The sequence below is a fragment of the Nicotiana tomentosiformis genome, chromosome 4, assembly GCF_000390325.3.
Source record: "Nicotiana tomentosiformis chromosome 4, ASM39032v3, whole genome shotgun sequence".
Lineage (NCBI taxonomy): Eukaryota > Viridiplantae > Streptophyta > Magnoliopsida > Solanales > Solanaceae > Nicotiana > Nicotiana tomentosiformis.
The window spans coordinates 809,919-821,510 of NC_090815.1; the positions used below are offsets into that span (position 1 = coordinate 809,919).

At 35.8% G+C, this 11,592-nt stretch overlaps 1 protein-coding gene across 3 annotated transcripts; it reads right to left on the minus strand.

Annotated features, from left to right (window-relative positions):
• Nucleotides 1-1,906: 1,906 nt before the first annotated feature.
• On the minus strand, nucleotides 1,907-10,825 carry LOC104114317 (uncharacterized). 3 transcript variants are annotated; one of them, XM_009624727.4, is made up of 9 exons: nucleotides 10,386-10,825; nucleotides 8,055-8,447; nucleotides 7,817-7,957; nucleotides 7,632-7,735; nucleotides 7,320-7,541; nucleotides 6,613-7,107; nucleotides 4,835-5,250; nucleotides 2,966-3,059; nucleotides 1,907-2,329 (listed from the first exon to the last, which is right to left on the minus strand). In XM_009624727.4, the coding sequence occupies exons 1-9, from the start codon at nucleotides 10,584-10,586 to the stop codon at nucleotides 2,194-2,196; spliced, it is 2,202 nt and encodes a 733-aa protein (XP_009623022.1). In that variant the 5' UTR covers nucleotides 10,587-10,825; the 3' UTR covers nucleotides 1,907-2,193. The 3 variants fall into 3 exon arrangements, with proteins under 3 accessions (XP_009623022.1, XP_009623023.1, XP_009623024.1); XM_009624728.4 differs by having other exon boundaries at nucleotides 7,817-7,953; nucleotides 8,051-8,447; XM_009624729.4 differs by lacking the exon at nucleotides 10,386-10,825 and having other exon boundaries at nucleotides 8,051-8,198.
• Between the last annotated feature and the right edge of the window lie 767 nt (nucleotides 10,826-11,592).

Consider the following 11,592-nt stretch of genomic DNA (forward strand, 5'->3'; position numbering starts at 1 on the left):
GGATGGAATATTTCCGTAGTCTTAATTACAGATTTCAGATTCGAGAGTTGAAAATAAAATTAATTTTGATAAAAACTGTTTCCTCCTTAAAATGGACCCTACAAAGTGATGAATCTGGATTAATCAGATAATTAAAAATAAGATAAAATATTAATATTGTACTCGTAAAACCTTCACACTTTCACATTGTCACATAAAATTCATGTCCAAAACTTTAACTTTTGTTAATTTTTATTCACAATTTTAATTTCAAATACTTTTGTGATGTGCTCAAATATTATTCAAACAAGTATTATTAATATTGTCATAAAAACTAAACGAAATATAAAAGGAGTAAAAGCACGTTTAATCTAACTAGTCTAGCCTGAAAAGCAATAAAACAGTTAAAAAAGTTGTGATGAGGTATTAAATATTTTTTATTCTTAATCAAAAGACTTGAATTTAAATTATGGAATATTTGCAATAAAAAACGTTTTATTCATATTTTTCAGCATGAATTCGAATTAGTCTATTTTGAAAAACTAAAGAAAAATAACTTGACCCTGTTTTTAAGATATCTGGCGGTGGAGTCATAGGGGAGACAAAGTAGCCGGTAAAGTGATAAAGTCATGTACACGTGTCCATCATCAAGTAGAGAAAGAAAATCATTGGGCCCCACTACGCATGTTACGGGGGTTGTAATCGTGGGCCAGATGTAAATGATCTGACGGATTAAAAAGAAGATCGTTTCATCCTACGGTTTATAATTGTTTGAGTAGTTATGATGATGTGTTTCAAAAATAGTGCCAATGTGGGTCTCAGTTAACAACTGGATCCTTATAATTAGCATTTGATCACGTGTCGAGTTGGTGGGTAAACGGTCCAAATCCACATTTATTGATTTTTCTTTAGGCATGCAATGATTAATTAAAGATTATTATGCTACTTTCTCTAGGCATTAATTATAATACTTTATTTAAAGACCTGATAATATAAATTCTGTGCACCTTAAAGAGAAAACACAATAAATAAACTAACTTCTGTCTCAGTGGCTGTTAAAGCTAGTTTTCATTTCATCTCATTAAAATGTTTTGATTTGATTTTACTGGAGTCTTTTATGGACAAATATCACTTTATTAATTCCATGTATCCTTTTTTTTCATTATTATCTCATTCTTATAACAAGAGCCACTATCGTGTACACCTCGACTATTTACTTTGTTACGAATTTGTCTAAAAGTCATCTCGTTTGGAATATCATTAACTGATTGCTACTACTATTTTCTTTTCATCTTTCCTTGAGTCAGGGTTCTATCGTAAACAACCCCTCTATCCTCAAGGTACGGGTAAGGTTTGCGTATACACTATTCTCCCCAACCCCACTTTTGGAATCAGTCTGGGTTTATTGTCGTTGGTGCTATTGCTATTGCTTCTTTTTTATCTTTTCTTGAGCCGATGGTCTATCAAAAACAACTTATCTATCATCACAAGGTAGGAGTAAGATCTAAGTGCAATCTACCCTTCTCTAACCCCACTTGTAAATATTACACTAGGTTTGTTATTGTTTTAATACTTGATTCTAGTTTGTTCAATGACTTTTTTTCTTGTTGGAGATGGAAGAAGATAAGAAGTCAAAATTATATATGTTAACTTTTGTACTCGGAACCACGCCATCTTCTTTCATTTGGGACAAAGAGAATACTATATGGATATATCTACAACTTCAAATATAGTAAACTTCCAAAAGATTTTCCAAAGAAAAAGATAAACCTTGTGTTTTTTATATGATGTCCGCGCTTGCGCACACCTGGTAACTATGTTCACCAACGCTGAGTAGTAGCAGGTACCAGGTAACTATGTGTCTATGTCCTCCTAGTTAGCACAACCTTGTTAACACTTCCAAAAGATTCCATTGCAATACCAAATATAAGGATGAACTTGAGTAAGAAAAAAACATTACACCATTCATCAATATTCAGTCCTGTAACCAAACAAAATTGCTGCACCATGGATAATAGATGGCCAAAAATGTTTCTAACTATACACAAATAGCTTACTTTTCCACCCTACCTCTCCCGTATACAAAAATTTATGAAACAATTCCTAACACTGAGAATAATGAAAAGAATTCGCGTATGGAAATAGCAGTGTGGAAACTGCAAGCTAATGATTTTTTTCTTAGTTTTCCTTTTGTCGTCCTCTCTCTTTTGACAACTATTGGTGCAATTGGCAGTTGCAATCTTGCCTGCAAGCGAGGACTGCTTCATGGCAAAGGCGCCAGTATTCTTTGTATGGAATAGACACCCATGGCAACGTCGGGGGAAGACCAATCTTTGGAGCTGATGGAGTTCTGCAATATAATGGGAAAGTAAACTAGAGAAGTGAAAAAGCCAGCAAGAGTAAGAGCGTTTGATTGGTTGAAAAAAAAGGGCAGCCCGGTGTACAAAGCCTCTCGCATTCACACAGGGTCCTATGAAGAGCCGCACCCCAGGGTCCGGTGTTTGATTAGTGAGTGAAAAATAATTTTCTTGAAAACATATACATTAAACATTAATAATAATATTAGCAAATTAGAGTGTTTAAAGGACTGTTTTTAGAGTCATAAACAACAACATACCCAGTATAATCCCACAAGTGGGGTCTGAGGAGGGTAGTGTGTACGCAGACCTTACCCCTACCTGGCGAGGTAGAGAGGTTGTTTACGTTTTTAGAGTCATAAAGATAAATAATAATTTCTAACGGTTAGTTGGAGCATGTAATATGAAGTAAAAAATTGAGATAGTCGTAAAGCAAATGCCTTCCGCGCATAAGTGAGGAAAGTCATTTTCCCCTTTTGATGGAAAAGGTTTTCTGGTAGCTAAACACTAGAAAATGAATTCTTCGTGGAAAACATTTCTATGAAAAAACGACTTTTGCCATACCAAACACATCCTAAGAATTCCTTAAAAGGTGTAAACAAAGATCTACTAAAGGCAAGTTGAAATACCTTTTCCCGGTAAGAACTCCATAAGCTGAGAACGCAATAGAAGATCTAGATACATCTGAAAAAACATTTCGATAGTGGGGCCAAACTACTTGTCCTGTATCATGTTTTACAGAGTTAGCAAACACAATAAACGCACTTCAAAAGAACAAATAACATACAAACATGTTTTAGAACCACGAGCAAGGAAGGTAAAGCATGATATGCTGATAAAATGTTATCAAAGGCGAAAAGCGCGAAAAAGCTCTAAGGTCCACTGGGGCTTTAAGCCCAAAGCGCAAATAAAGCGTGGGCTTTAATGAAAAAAGGCGCAAGGGAGAAAAAAAATACAAATATGTATGTGTAGTCCAAGACGAATAATTATAAGCATGAATAACATGTGGAAAAGAAATTGAAAAACAATTACGATAAAGTGAAATATCAATTGTTTCATGTCGTCTCTTCAGGATTATGCTCATTGCCTAGGAAAAGTATGCCTTAAAGCCTTGATGACGACACTGAAGTGTCCGCTAAGCGAGGCAAAACGCTCAACATGTTTTGGTAAAACGACAACCATCATGTGAAAGCTTGTCAGGTATATTATTCTGTTTCATCAGTAGTGTCACTACAGTGGTAGTAGAAAGGTTTTATTATTTGGAAAGGGGAGATGCTGACACTACCAGGAGCAAGTTTTTTCTCATGTTTAGGAGGGATTACACCATAAAAATGCAGCATTGCAAAATCACCATTTAGTTTCCAACAAAAAAGATCATTTTAAGGTACTTCAGTAAAAAGGATCAATACAATAAGGATAAAAAATGATCAAGCAAATTGAGATAACAAATTACAGCACCATCAAAGCAAAAACTTCTGATTCTCCTCAGTAGATCTTAAACAGGGTTACATACAATACTACAATAGTCCATACAGTTTAGGTTATCATGAAAAGGAAGTCCATAACGAACAAGTGAAATAGATTAATTTTCAATCTTCCTAGTAGTATCCTATTATAGCTTATTGAAAAGCCATCTCTAGGATAATCTGGAAAGAGAGCGGGTAATGTGAAATTCAACTAGATCCTTTTCATATAGTAGATAAATAATGCAGTAAGTCTAGCAAGAATAAACATCCTGTCAAACTTACACTTCAAAGGATCCGCTAAAAAAGCTCCTGCTCAATCACAGATACCACTACATGAATGACATGCTACGACAAGAAGATAAGGATGTTCTGGCATTGAATTCTAGAAAGGTGAATTTGCAGTAAAAAGGACAAAATGCCATAAAGGTGAGTCCTATCCAATACAAAAAAAACTCAAGAAGCAAGAAAAATATTATCCTTCACATGCCAATATTGGCACTAATGGTACGTAAATGTAACTCGTTGTTCAAACAACTATTCAGAGTTCCTAGAGCTCCTCGTAAGGCTTGTTGGAAAACCCATTGTCGAACTTGATTAATCGCCCTTTGCTGTTCAAACTGAATCGTTTTGTTTTTGTAATTTTCTAATTGTTCCAAAGTCTTATAAGTTGAATTAATCAAATTCAATTTTTCTCATTCTATTTCGGAGTATCCATTCACTCGAAATTGGTGGAATGGGGATTGTAATTCTTTCTACTTCTCGAGGTATAATGACAGACCGAGAGTCTCGACTAGAAGGAATAGGTGGAGAGATTTTGTGTTATATCTGGTAATCCTTTTAATATCCAAATTGGATTCGAAACTTCCTATTTGTGAAAAAGAAAAAAGGGGGTTGACTAATATCTTTCTTATTAGTTGATACCTCAAGGGGACTTTAAGAACCAAAAAGGAGTCATGAAGCTTTAATTACTGAATCGCTTCCCAACGGTGCCACAAAATCTTAAGAATTAAGCAATAATGCTGGGGGACTTACTTAAGCTCAAAAAATTGCTGTGAAGAAATGAAACCAGAATTGTCGATTTAGAGCAGCTTCTGTGGCGAGAATTCTCAGATGCAGTCTTATCAGCAGATTCGACCTCTAATGAATTAGTGGCATTTCTCCGACACAAAACAATATCAAACCATAATCCACAAGGAAACCGTTTCCTCCTCATGAACCAAAAGAAAATCTTAATGTACGGTGTGGCGTGAATTATAGATATGCCAAACTGAATGGCTATGCAGACAAAGCTAATGGTTGTCTTCATAATGGTGAAGAAAATATAGAACAATGAAGTCGTCGGCAGCAGAAGTAGAAGTGGAGTAAATAGGAGAGACCCAACTACATGCTGCTCCACACTGTATGCATAGCTGTCTAGTCTCTGACGAAGAGGATTCCACTTCCTACCCCTGTAATTATAGGAGGCAAACTGTTATTGATTTTAAGCAACCACCACAACAGCAAAGCATACTGGTAACTAAACAAAGACAAAAGGGATCCATATAAAGTGTTCTTTCCTATTTCTATCTTAAAGTCAGTGAGTTTCCTAGCAACAACATGCTTTTCTTTATCAGTACTCATAGCTGTAACATGCTTGATGCTGGTCTGGTCAAATGATATAGTAGTAATTTTGTGAATATAATTCAGTCAAATCCTCTCCAGTGGAAAAAACCAGCTAAATTATGGTAGCTGTCCATGACCAATTTATTCACCTATACTTGAATCTGGCAATTTATTTGATGGAAACCTCAATATTCCTTTAAAGCAGTTGTTTCGTGAACTAGAAGTTTGGGGAAAGAAATCACGGGAAGAAATTGAACAGAAGCAACCATCACCATTTACTCTAGAAAACCATGCAATCCAGCCGAGAGGGTGACTGAATGTAGCAAAGTAGAAACAGGGAAGGAATGAAGACCAAAGTTTGTAAAGCAAAACCAAGCATAGAATAAATAGGTAGTCCAAAATGAACATTTTGGTTCACAGAAGTTAAAGAACGTTTATTAACCAGAACATAGATAGCGAGGTTAGGTTTTTTTTGTTTTGTTTAAGGATCTTTCTTTTAAGCTACTAAAAGACCCACCAGACCAAATGACTAACAAAAGAAGGGTGCGAAGCTATTACACTCCCCTTTTGACAACCACACTCCTCTTTTATGTTGATAGACAATATTAACCTTGCAAAAATTCTCTCCCATTCCTCATTCTCCTCCTCACAAAATGACCCTAATGCATAGATCAAACCTTATTTTCCCTATCCTGATCTTCCTACCCCCCCCCCCCTTTTTCCTGTTCCTTCCTTTCCTGCTTCAGCAAATGGTGGACTTATCTGATCGGTTGTCCGGCAGAAAATAGTCCTTACTCCATAGTTTAATATCCCTTACTTTTTTTCCCAGTCACTGCAATAATTGTTGAATAAAAAATTTCAGATCAAAGAAAGGACCATTGCTTCTAAGTTAAAAAGGGGCTAATTGGTTTGCCCACTTTACTTCACTAAAAAATGATGAAAGATCTTTTTAGCTTCTAGAGGTGCTTGGACTGAAAGATGATAGGGAACACTAGTGTTGAGTGGTGAAGCTTCAAACCATGCTTGCCTCCTATTTCCGATGTTATTGAGAATGAGTCAATTTCTGTTGTATGTTACAAAGAAAAGGACGAAAAGGACTAAAGAGTTTGGAGGCCTCTACAGGGTAAAATTTGATATCCCTAGATCAACTGAACAATACCAGTCCACAAGATACTTTAGAGGGCATATAGCATTATAGTGTAATATACCTGAAAAGACGCCATAAAGCATCTACAGCCTGTATTTGCCATGAATAGAGCAGTGTAAGCAACCACTGAAGAGTAGAAACATGTGTTGTTGCTAGTGAAATTGTGTCAATGATAAGAGCAGCTGCTGCAGTAAGCCCGAATAATGAACCAAATACAGCAACTACTTTTATGAGATGAATCAAGAATAAACCCAATAACCACCAAATGGTAGACCAAATTTGAATAGCAATCAGGGATATTGTCCCAAGAACTCCAGCTAGCTCAGTGTTCAGCTTGAATCCCGCTGGGTTTCCCATAAGCCACACACAACCAGTACGCAGAAGATAGTTAGTGGCATTTTCAGAAAAACTCGAAACCCATGCACAAGTTTCTCTTGCTCGACACCACAATATGATGCCAAGAAAGTTCCCCAGAAGTAGATCAACTACAAGGCTTGTCCACATGGAATGTTTGTGAAATGCTGCTTTCTCAGCATACTCCACACAAGATTGAGACCTAAAACACAAGTCAGCATAGTGAAGGAATAATATAATAAGATAGCAGATCAGGAAAACACAGAATACACATGTCTCAATAAATTGCGCCTCAATCCCAAATCACTTGGGTTCACTATATGAATCCTCCTTATCCAATTCGCACTATCCAGAAAACACAGAAGACACATGGCAGGATAAGTTCAGAGAACAAGGTTATCAGGGAAAGTTTACCTGAGACCATAATCTTTGAGAAAAACTGGCCAATACAGGAGTTGGCAGCATCGGATTTCTAGATTTTTACATGTATTGCAGAATACCTTCTCCAATGCGACGTAGATATATGATTGGGACACATGGCTCAAACAGACATGGAAAGACTGAAGGATGACGTAGAAGATAGTTGAGAATGAAGCAACCAATACAGCAAGCAGTTGCCATGTCAAAATAGAAAACCTGACAAGCCATTTGATAGCTATTAGAAATAGTGGAGAAACAAATGGAGCAGCAGAAAATAGAGGTATGTCAAAGTTTAAAAGATATTACATGCAAAAGAAATGGAAGGAAACCCTGGATCTTTTGGCAGAACAATATGCTTCGGTAAATACTTTAGCAGCATTAGCAGTGTTGATAGATAGAATTACAGCATCCTGTTTATTGGAAAATTGAAAGAAATACGGTTTAGAATCAGTTTACAGTGAAGGTAAGACTAAACTTCATAATCGATGTACCAAGTCAAGATATGGTTGCTTCCTGTTAAGATCCTTAACCCATTCAGGCTTCTTGCAATGGTTTGTCACCCCCTCAGATGAACTCTTGAAGCCCAATGAGTAATGGTGGCCACCAAAGACAGGAATTCCATAAAACACTACCTGAGTTTATTTTGAAAAAAAAAATAGAACAATAAGGAACGACCAGATAAGTCAAGGAAATCTGAGGATGTTGTATGGGTGATTATGACTTACATACGTGGACATCTAATTGGAATATGGCTTCTCCCTTCCTATGTATATGATGCACTTTTGGTATTAGCTCTACTTTTCTGCCAACAGCTTGAGAGTCATCACATACAATCTGTGCCCAAATGTTATCCTCTAAAGCTAATGCCCTACACTGCTCTAGTATCACATCCAATTTGTGACATCCACATCTCCGTCTTCCCCACTTCCCTTCAGGTGCAAGTTCGTCCACACATAAGCATGTCCTCTTGCCAGTAGAGTTGATATGCTTCTTCCCTTTGCCTCTGACCATTAGCAACTGCCCCTTGCTGTTACAATCTGCTGCATAACAACCAAGCAGAGAGAACTTGCTTTTACCTTGTAGAAGTACAGGCATCTTTCTGTTTATGCCTTGAAGAACCCTCTAACAAACGAGACAGAAATCATATAAAAAATTTAGACAAAAGCATTAGCCGATAAGTACTCACAACAAACTTGTAAAAGGAATAAAATCAACTTTCACATAATATATAGCACATGTGATGAAAAATAGAACATAGTTATCTGTACAAATGAATCAAATCTGTGCAGTAGCATGGGATAGATACACAGTATAAGTGATATCAATACAATATCCTATAATTCTAACAGAACTATAATTGACAGAGGGTTTATCTTCACCGTCAACAAAAGCCACTTAGAGTCGCACCCCACACTACAACTACCATAGATAATTCTTTTTGTACCAAGTTCTTCTCACTTCTTTTATTTGCTTACTTTAATACTCTCTCCATCCAGGGGTGAATGTAGGTTTTAATATATGAGTTTGGCAGAACCCAGTAGTTTTGGCCCAAACATGTATGTGTTAAGAGATACGCTAAATATGTACAAAAAAATAAATTCAGACCCCGTTACTAGCACTTGAGGTTATTGTCCTAAAATCCAGAACCCATAAATTTCAAATCATGGATCGGCCTCTATCTCCATCCCACTATAAATGACCTATGACCTCTTTGTTTTAGTTTGTCCGGAAATATATAATCTCCTTAGTGAAATCGGAAACTTATTTCCCATTTCAATGATTTAAAATCAAGATACAGTTTGTTGATTTATATACAAACAAGTATCAAATAATACTATGTATATCATATTATTTCAAATTTGATATGAAATTTTTTTCTAATATAGCTTTTCTACCTGTTGAATGTGTGATCATCTCATCTAAGAGTGTGTGACAATCTCATCTAAGAACTTAAGTTGTTAGAGAGGGTACACTTTTATTTACTTAATTATATCTTCAACACGCTTCCGACATGCAGACCTAATTCTTTTTCATGGCTAAGCACATAAAAGTTCCTTCGGATAATGGGTGGTGGAGAGACTTGAACTAAGGAACTCTCATGAGGTGAAGATTGTCCAAGACTATATAAGGAAACAACAGTCCATGCACTCGACCGATACGGAATCCTCTAACACCCTCCTTCCTGGACTCCTAGGGCTAGACATCTGGACCATAGATAACATAATGTAGAAACCCAACATTGTATAAACCAAGAATACAGATGAGTCAGACTCTGATACCATGTATTGAAAATTGACTTGGGCCTAATTTAACCTCAAAGGTTAGCTCATGAGGTCATAAACTCATAATGTACCAAGGCTATACGAGGAGATAGCAACAACTTGCCTCAACTTGTTGGTATCAGACTCTTGATACCATGTAAAGAAAATGGACTTGGGCCTAATTTAACCTCAAAGGTTAGCTCATGAGGTCATAAACTCATAATGGACCAAGGCTATACAAGGAGATAGCAACAAGTTGCCTCAGCCAGTGGGACACTTTTATTTTTTTGATAAGACCAATGTAGATACTTTAACAACCCGTCCCCTTCCCGGTACACCTAAGCCTGGACATCTGGAGCAGGACAACATAGCATGAGGGCTCAACATTGGATAAACCAATAATAGAGATATGAATGGAGAAGAGATTCTATTTTTTCTATTGTCACTGACAGAGCAATCCCTTTCACTTTAGCAATTGTCACAACTCATAACCATAAAAAGCAATCACAAATTACCAAGTCCATCTCCATAAAACAGTGTTAAATACTGAAAGAAGATAGTGAATGAAGCTCAAGCTTTACACACTTCACCTTTCCACATTTAAATATTAACCCAGGTCACCATGTTTCATCCTTTTCCAAATTTTGAGATTAACCCATTTCACCCTTTTCACGTTTAGACATTAACCAGTTCACCATTTTCACCTTTTCCACAACAAACCCAAAAAATACTAAGATACTTAGGGAAACCCAGATTGTAAAAATTGAATATTTAAGAAGGGTAATTTAGGGAAATTTACCTCAAGATTCGTATGTGTGGTGGTCATGGAAAGAAGGGCAGACTCATCGCAAGCAAAAGCGACAACAATGTCGAAAGAAGCTTCAGAGGAAGAGATGAACCAACCGAATAAGAAAGCATATGAATGCAAATTCAATTGATTTAAGGAAGATAGATGCGTTGGCCACCAAAGCCTGCACTTTCTATTATTACCTCTTCTCATTTTTCACCCAACTTGTTGTATATTCATTTTTCGACGTTCGAATGGTAAAATTTGACTAAATTGGTATCTTAATCTTCCATTTGTGGATCTTTTTGGGATTTTGGAGCTCAAGGAGGAGATGGCAAAGGAGTAGATCGGGAACAAAATGAGCGAAACATTGGAGAGGGGTTCACTGGGCAAGAGATTCGCTTTGGAAGTTGCGAGTAGTGGGGAACTATAGTGGAAGAATGTTTCTTTCTTCTTTATTCTTTTATTGTTTTTATTATTATTTTTTGGGTTATGGTTTGCCTTGTTAATGGGACTTTTACAGATTTGATTGGATTTTATAATATATTATATTGTATTAAAATCATATTATATTATATTATATTGATGAATATGATATTTGGATAGATTGTATTGTTTGTCGTTGTTTCATGATGTTTCGTGTCAATAATATGAAATTTGTAATATTACAAAGAAAAAATAGGAACACTGGTAAAATTATTATATAAAAAAATAGATAAAATATAAAAGATAATTATTTAATAATGAGTAATGGCAAGATGAGAGGGAAAAAAAAAAGGTAACGATCATATCAAATCGGTCGTTATATAAAGTGTTATTTTTCGTCGTTATGTACCGATGAATTTAATATAGTATACGATATAATAAAATTTAAGTAATAATACGATACAATACAATAAGTAACAAACCTCCAAACAAACTTATAATTTGGGCTCCGACCCACTCCGATAATGAGACTTTAATATGAGGATTGAGTTAGCTTGTTAGATTGAATATTCAGAGTGACGAGACCTAAAGGCATACTATTCCTGATTTGTTTTGGAATTATGAAGGTTTTCAATTTTGAATTCTTTTTACGATTATGATTTTAGTGTTAAATATCTCCTACTCTTATTTCCATATCAAAATCTAGTACTTATGGAGGCAAGTAAATTTATTCAAATGGAAATAAAAATCGTTATAAATAAACTTTGAGAGAGTAAATGCTACTAGCTTTAAA

What these genes read in the sequence shown, in the direction of transcription:
- LOC104114317 (XM_009624727.4), bottom strand. Translation starts at nt 10,586, where the DNA reads ATGAGAAGAGGTAATAATAGAAAGTGCAGGCTTTGGTGGCCAACGCAT. An exon ending in AGCAACCATATCTTGACTTG is followed by an intron (nt 7,736 to 7,816) that starts GTACATCGATTA and finishes TCCAATAAACAG; the next exon opens with GATGCTGTAATTCTATCTAT. An exon ending in TCCTTCCATTTCTTTTGCAT is followed by an intron (nt 7,542 to 7,631) that starts GTAATATCTTTT and finishes ATGGCTTGTCAG; the next exon opens with GTTTTCTATTTTGACATGGC.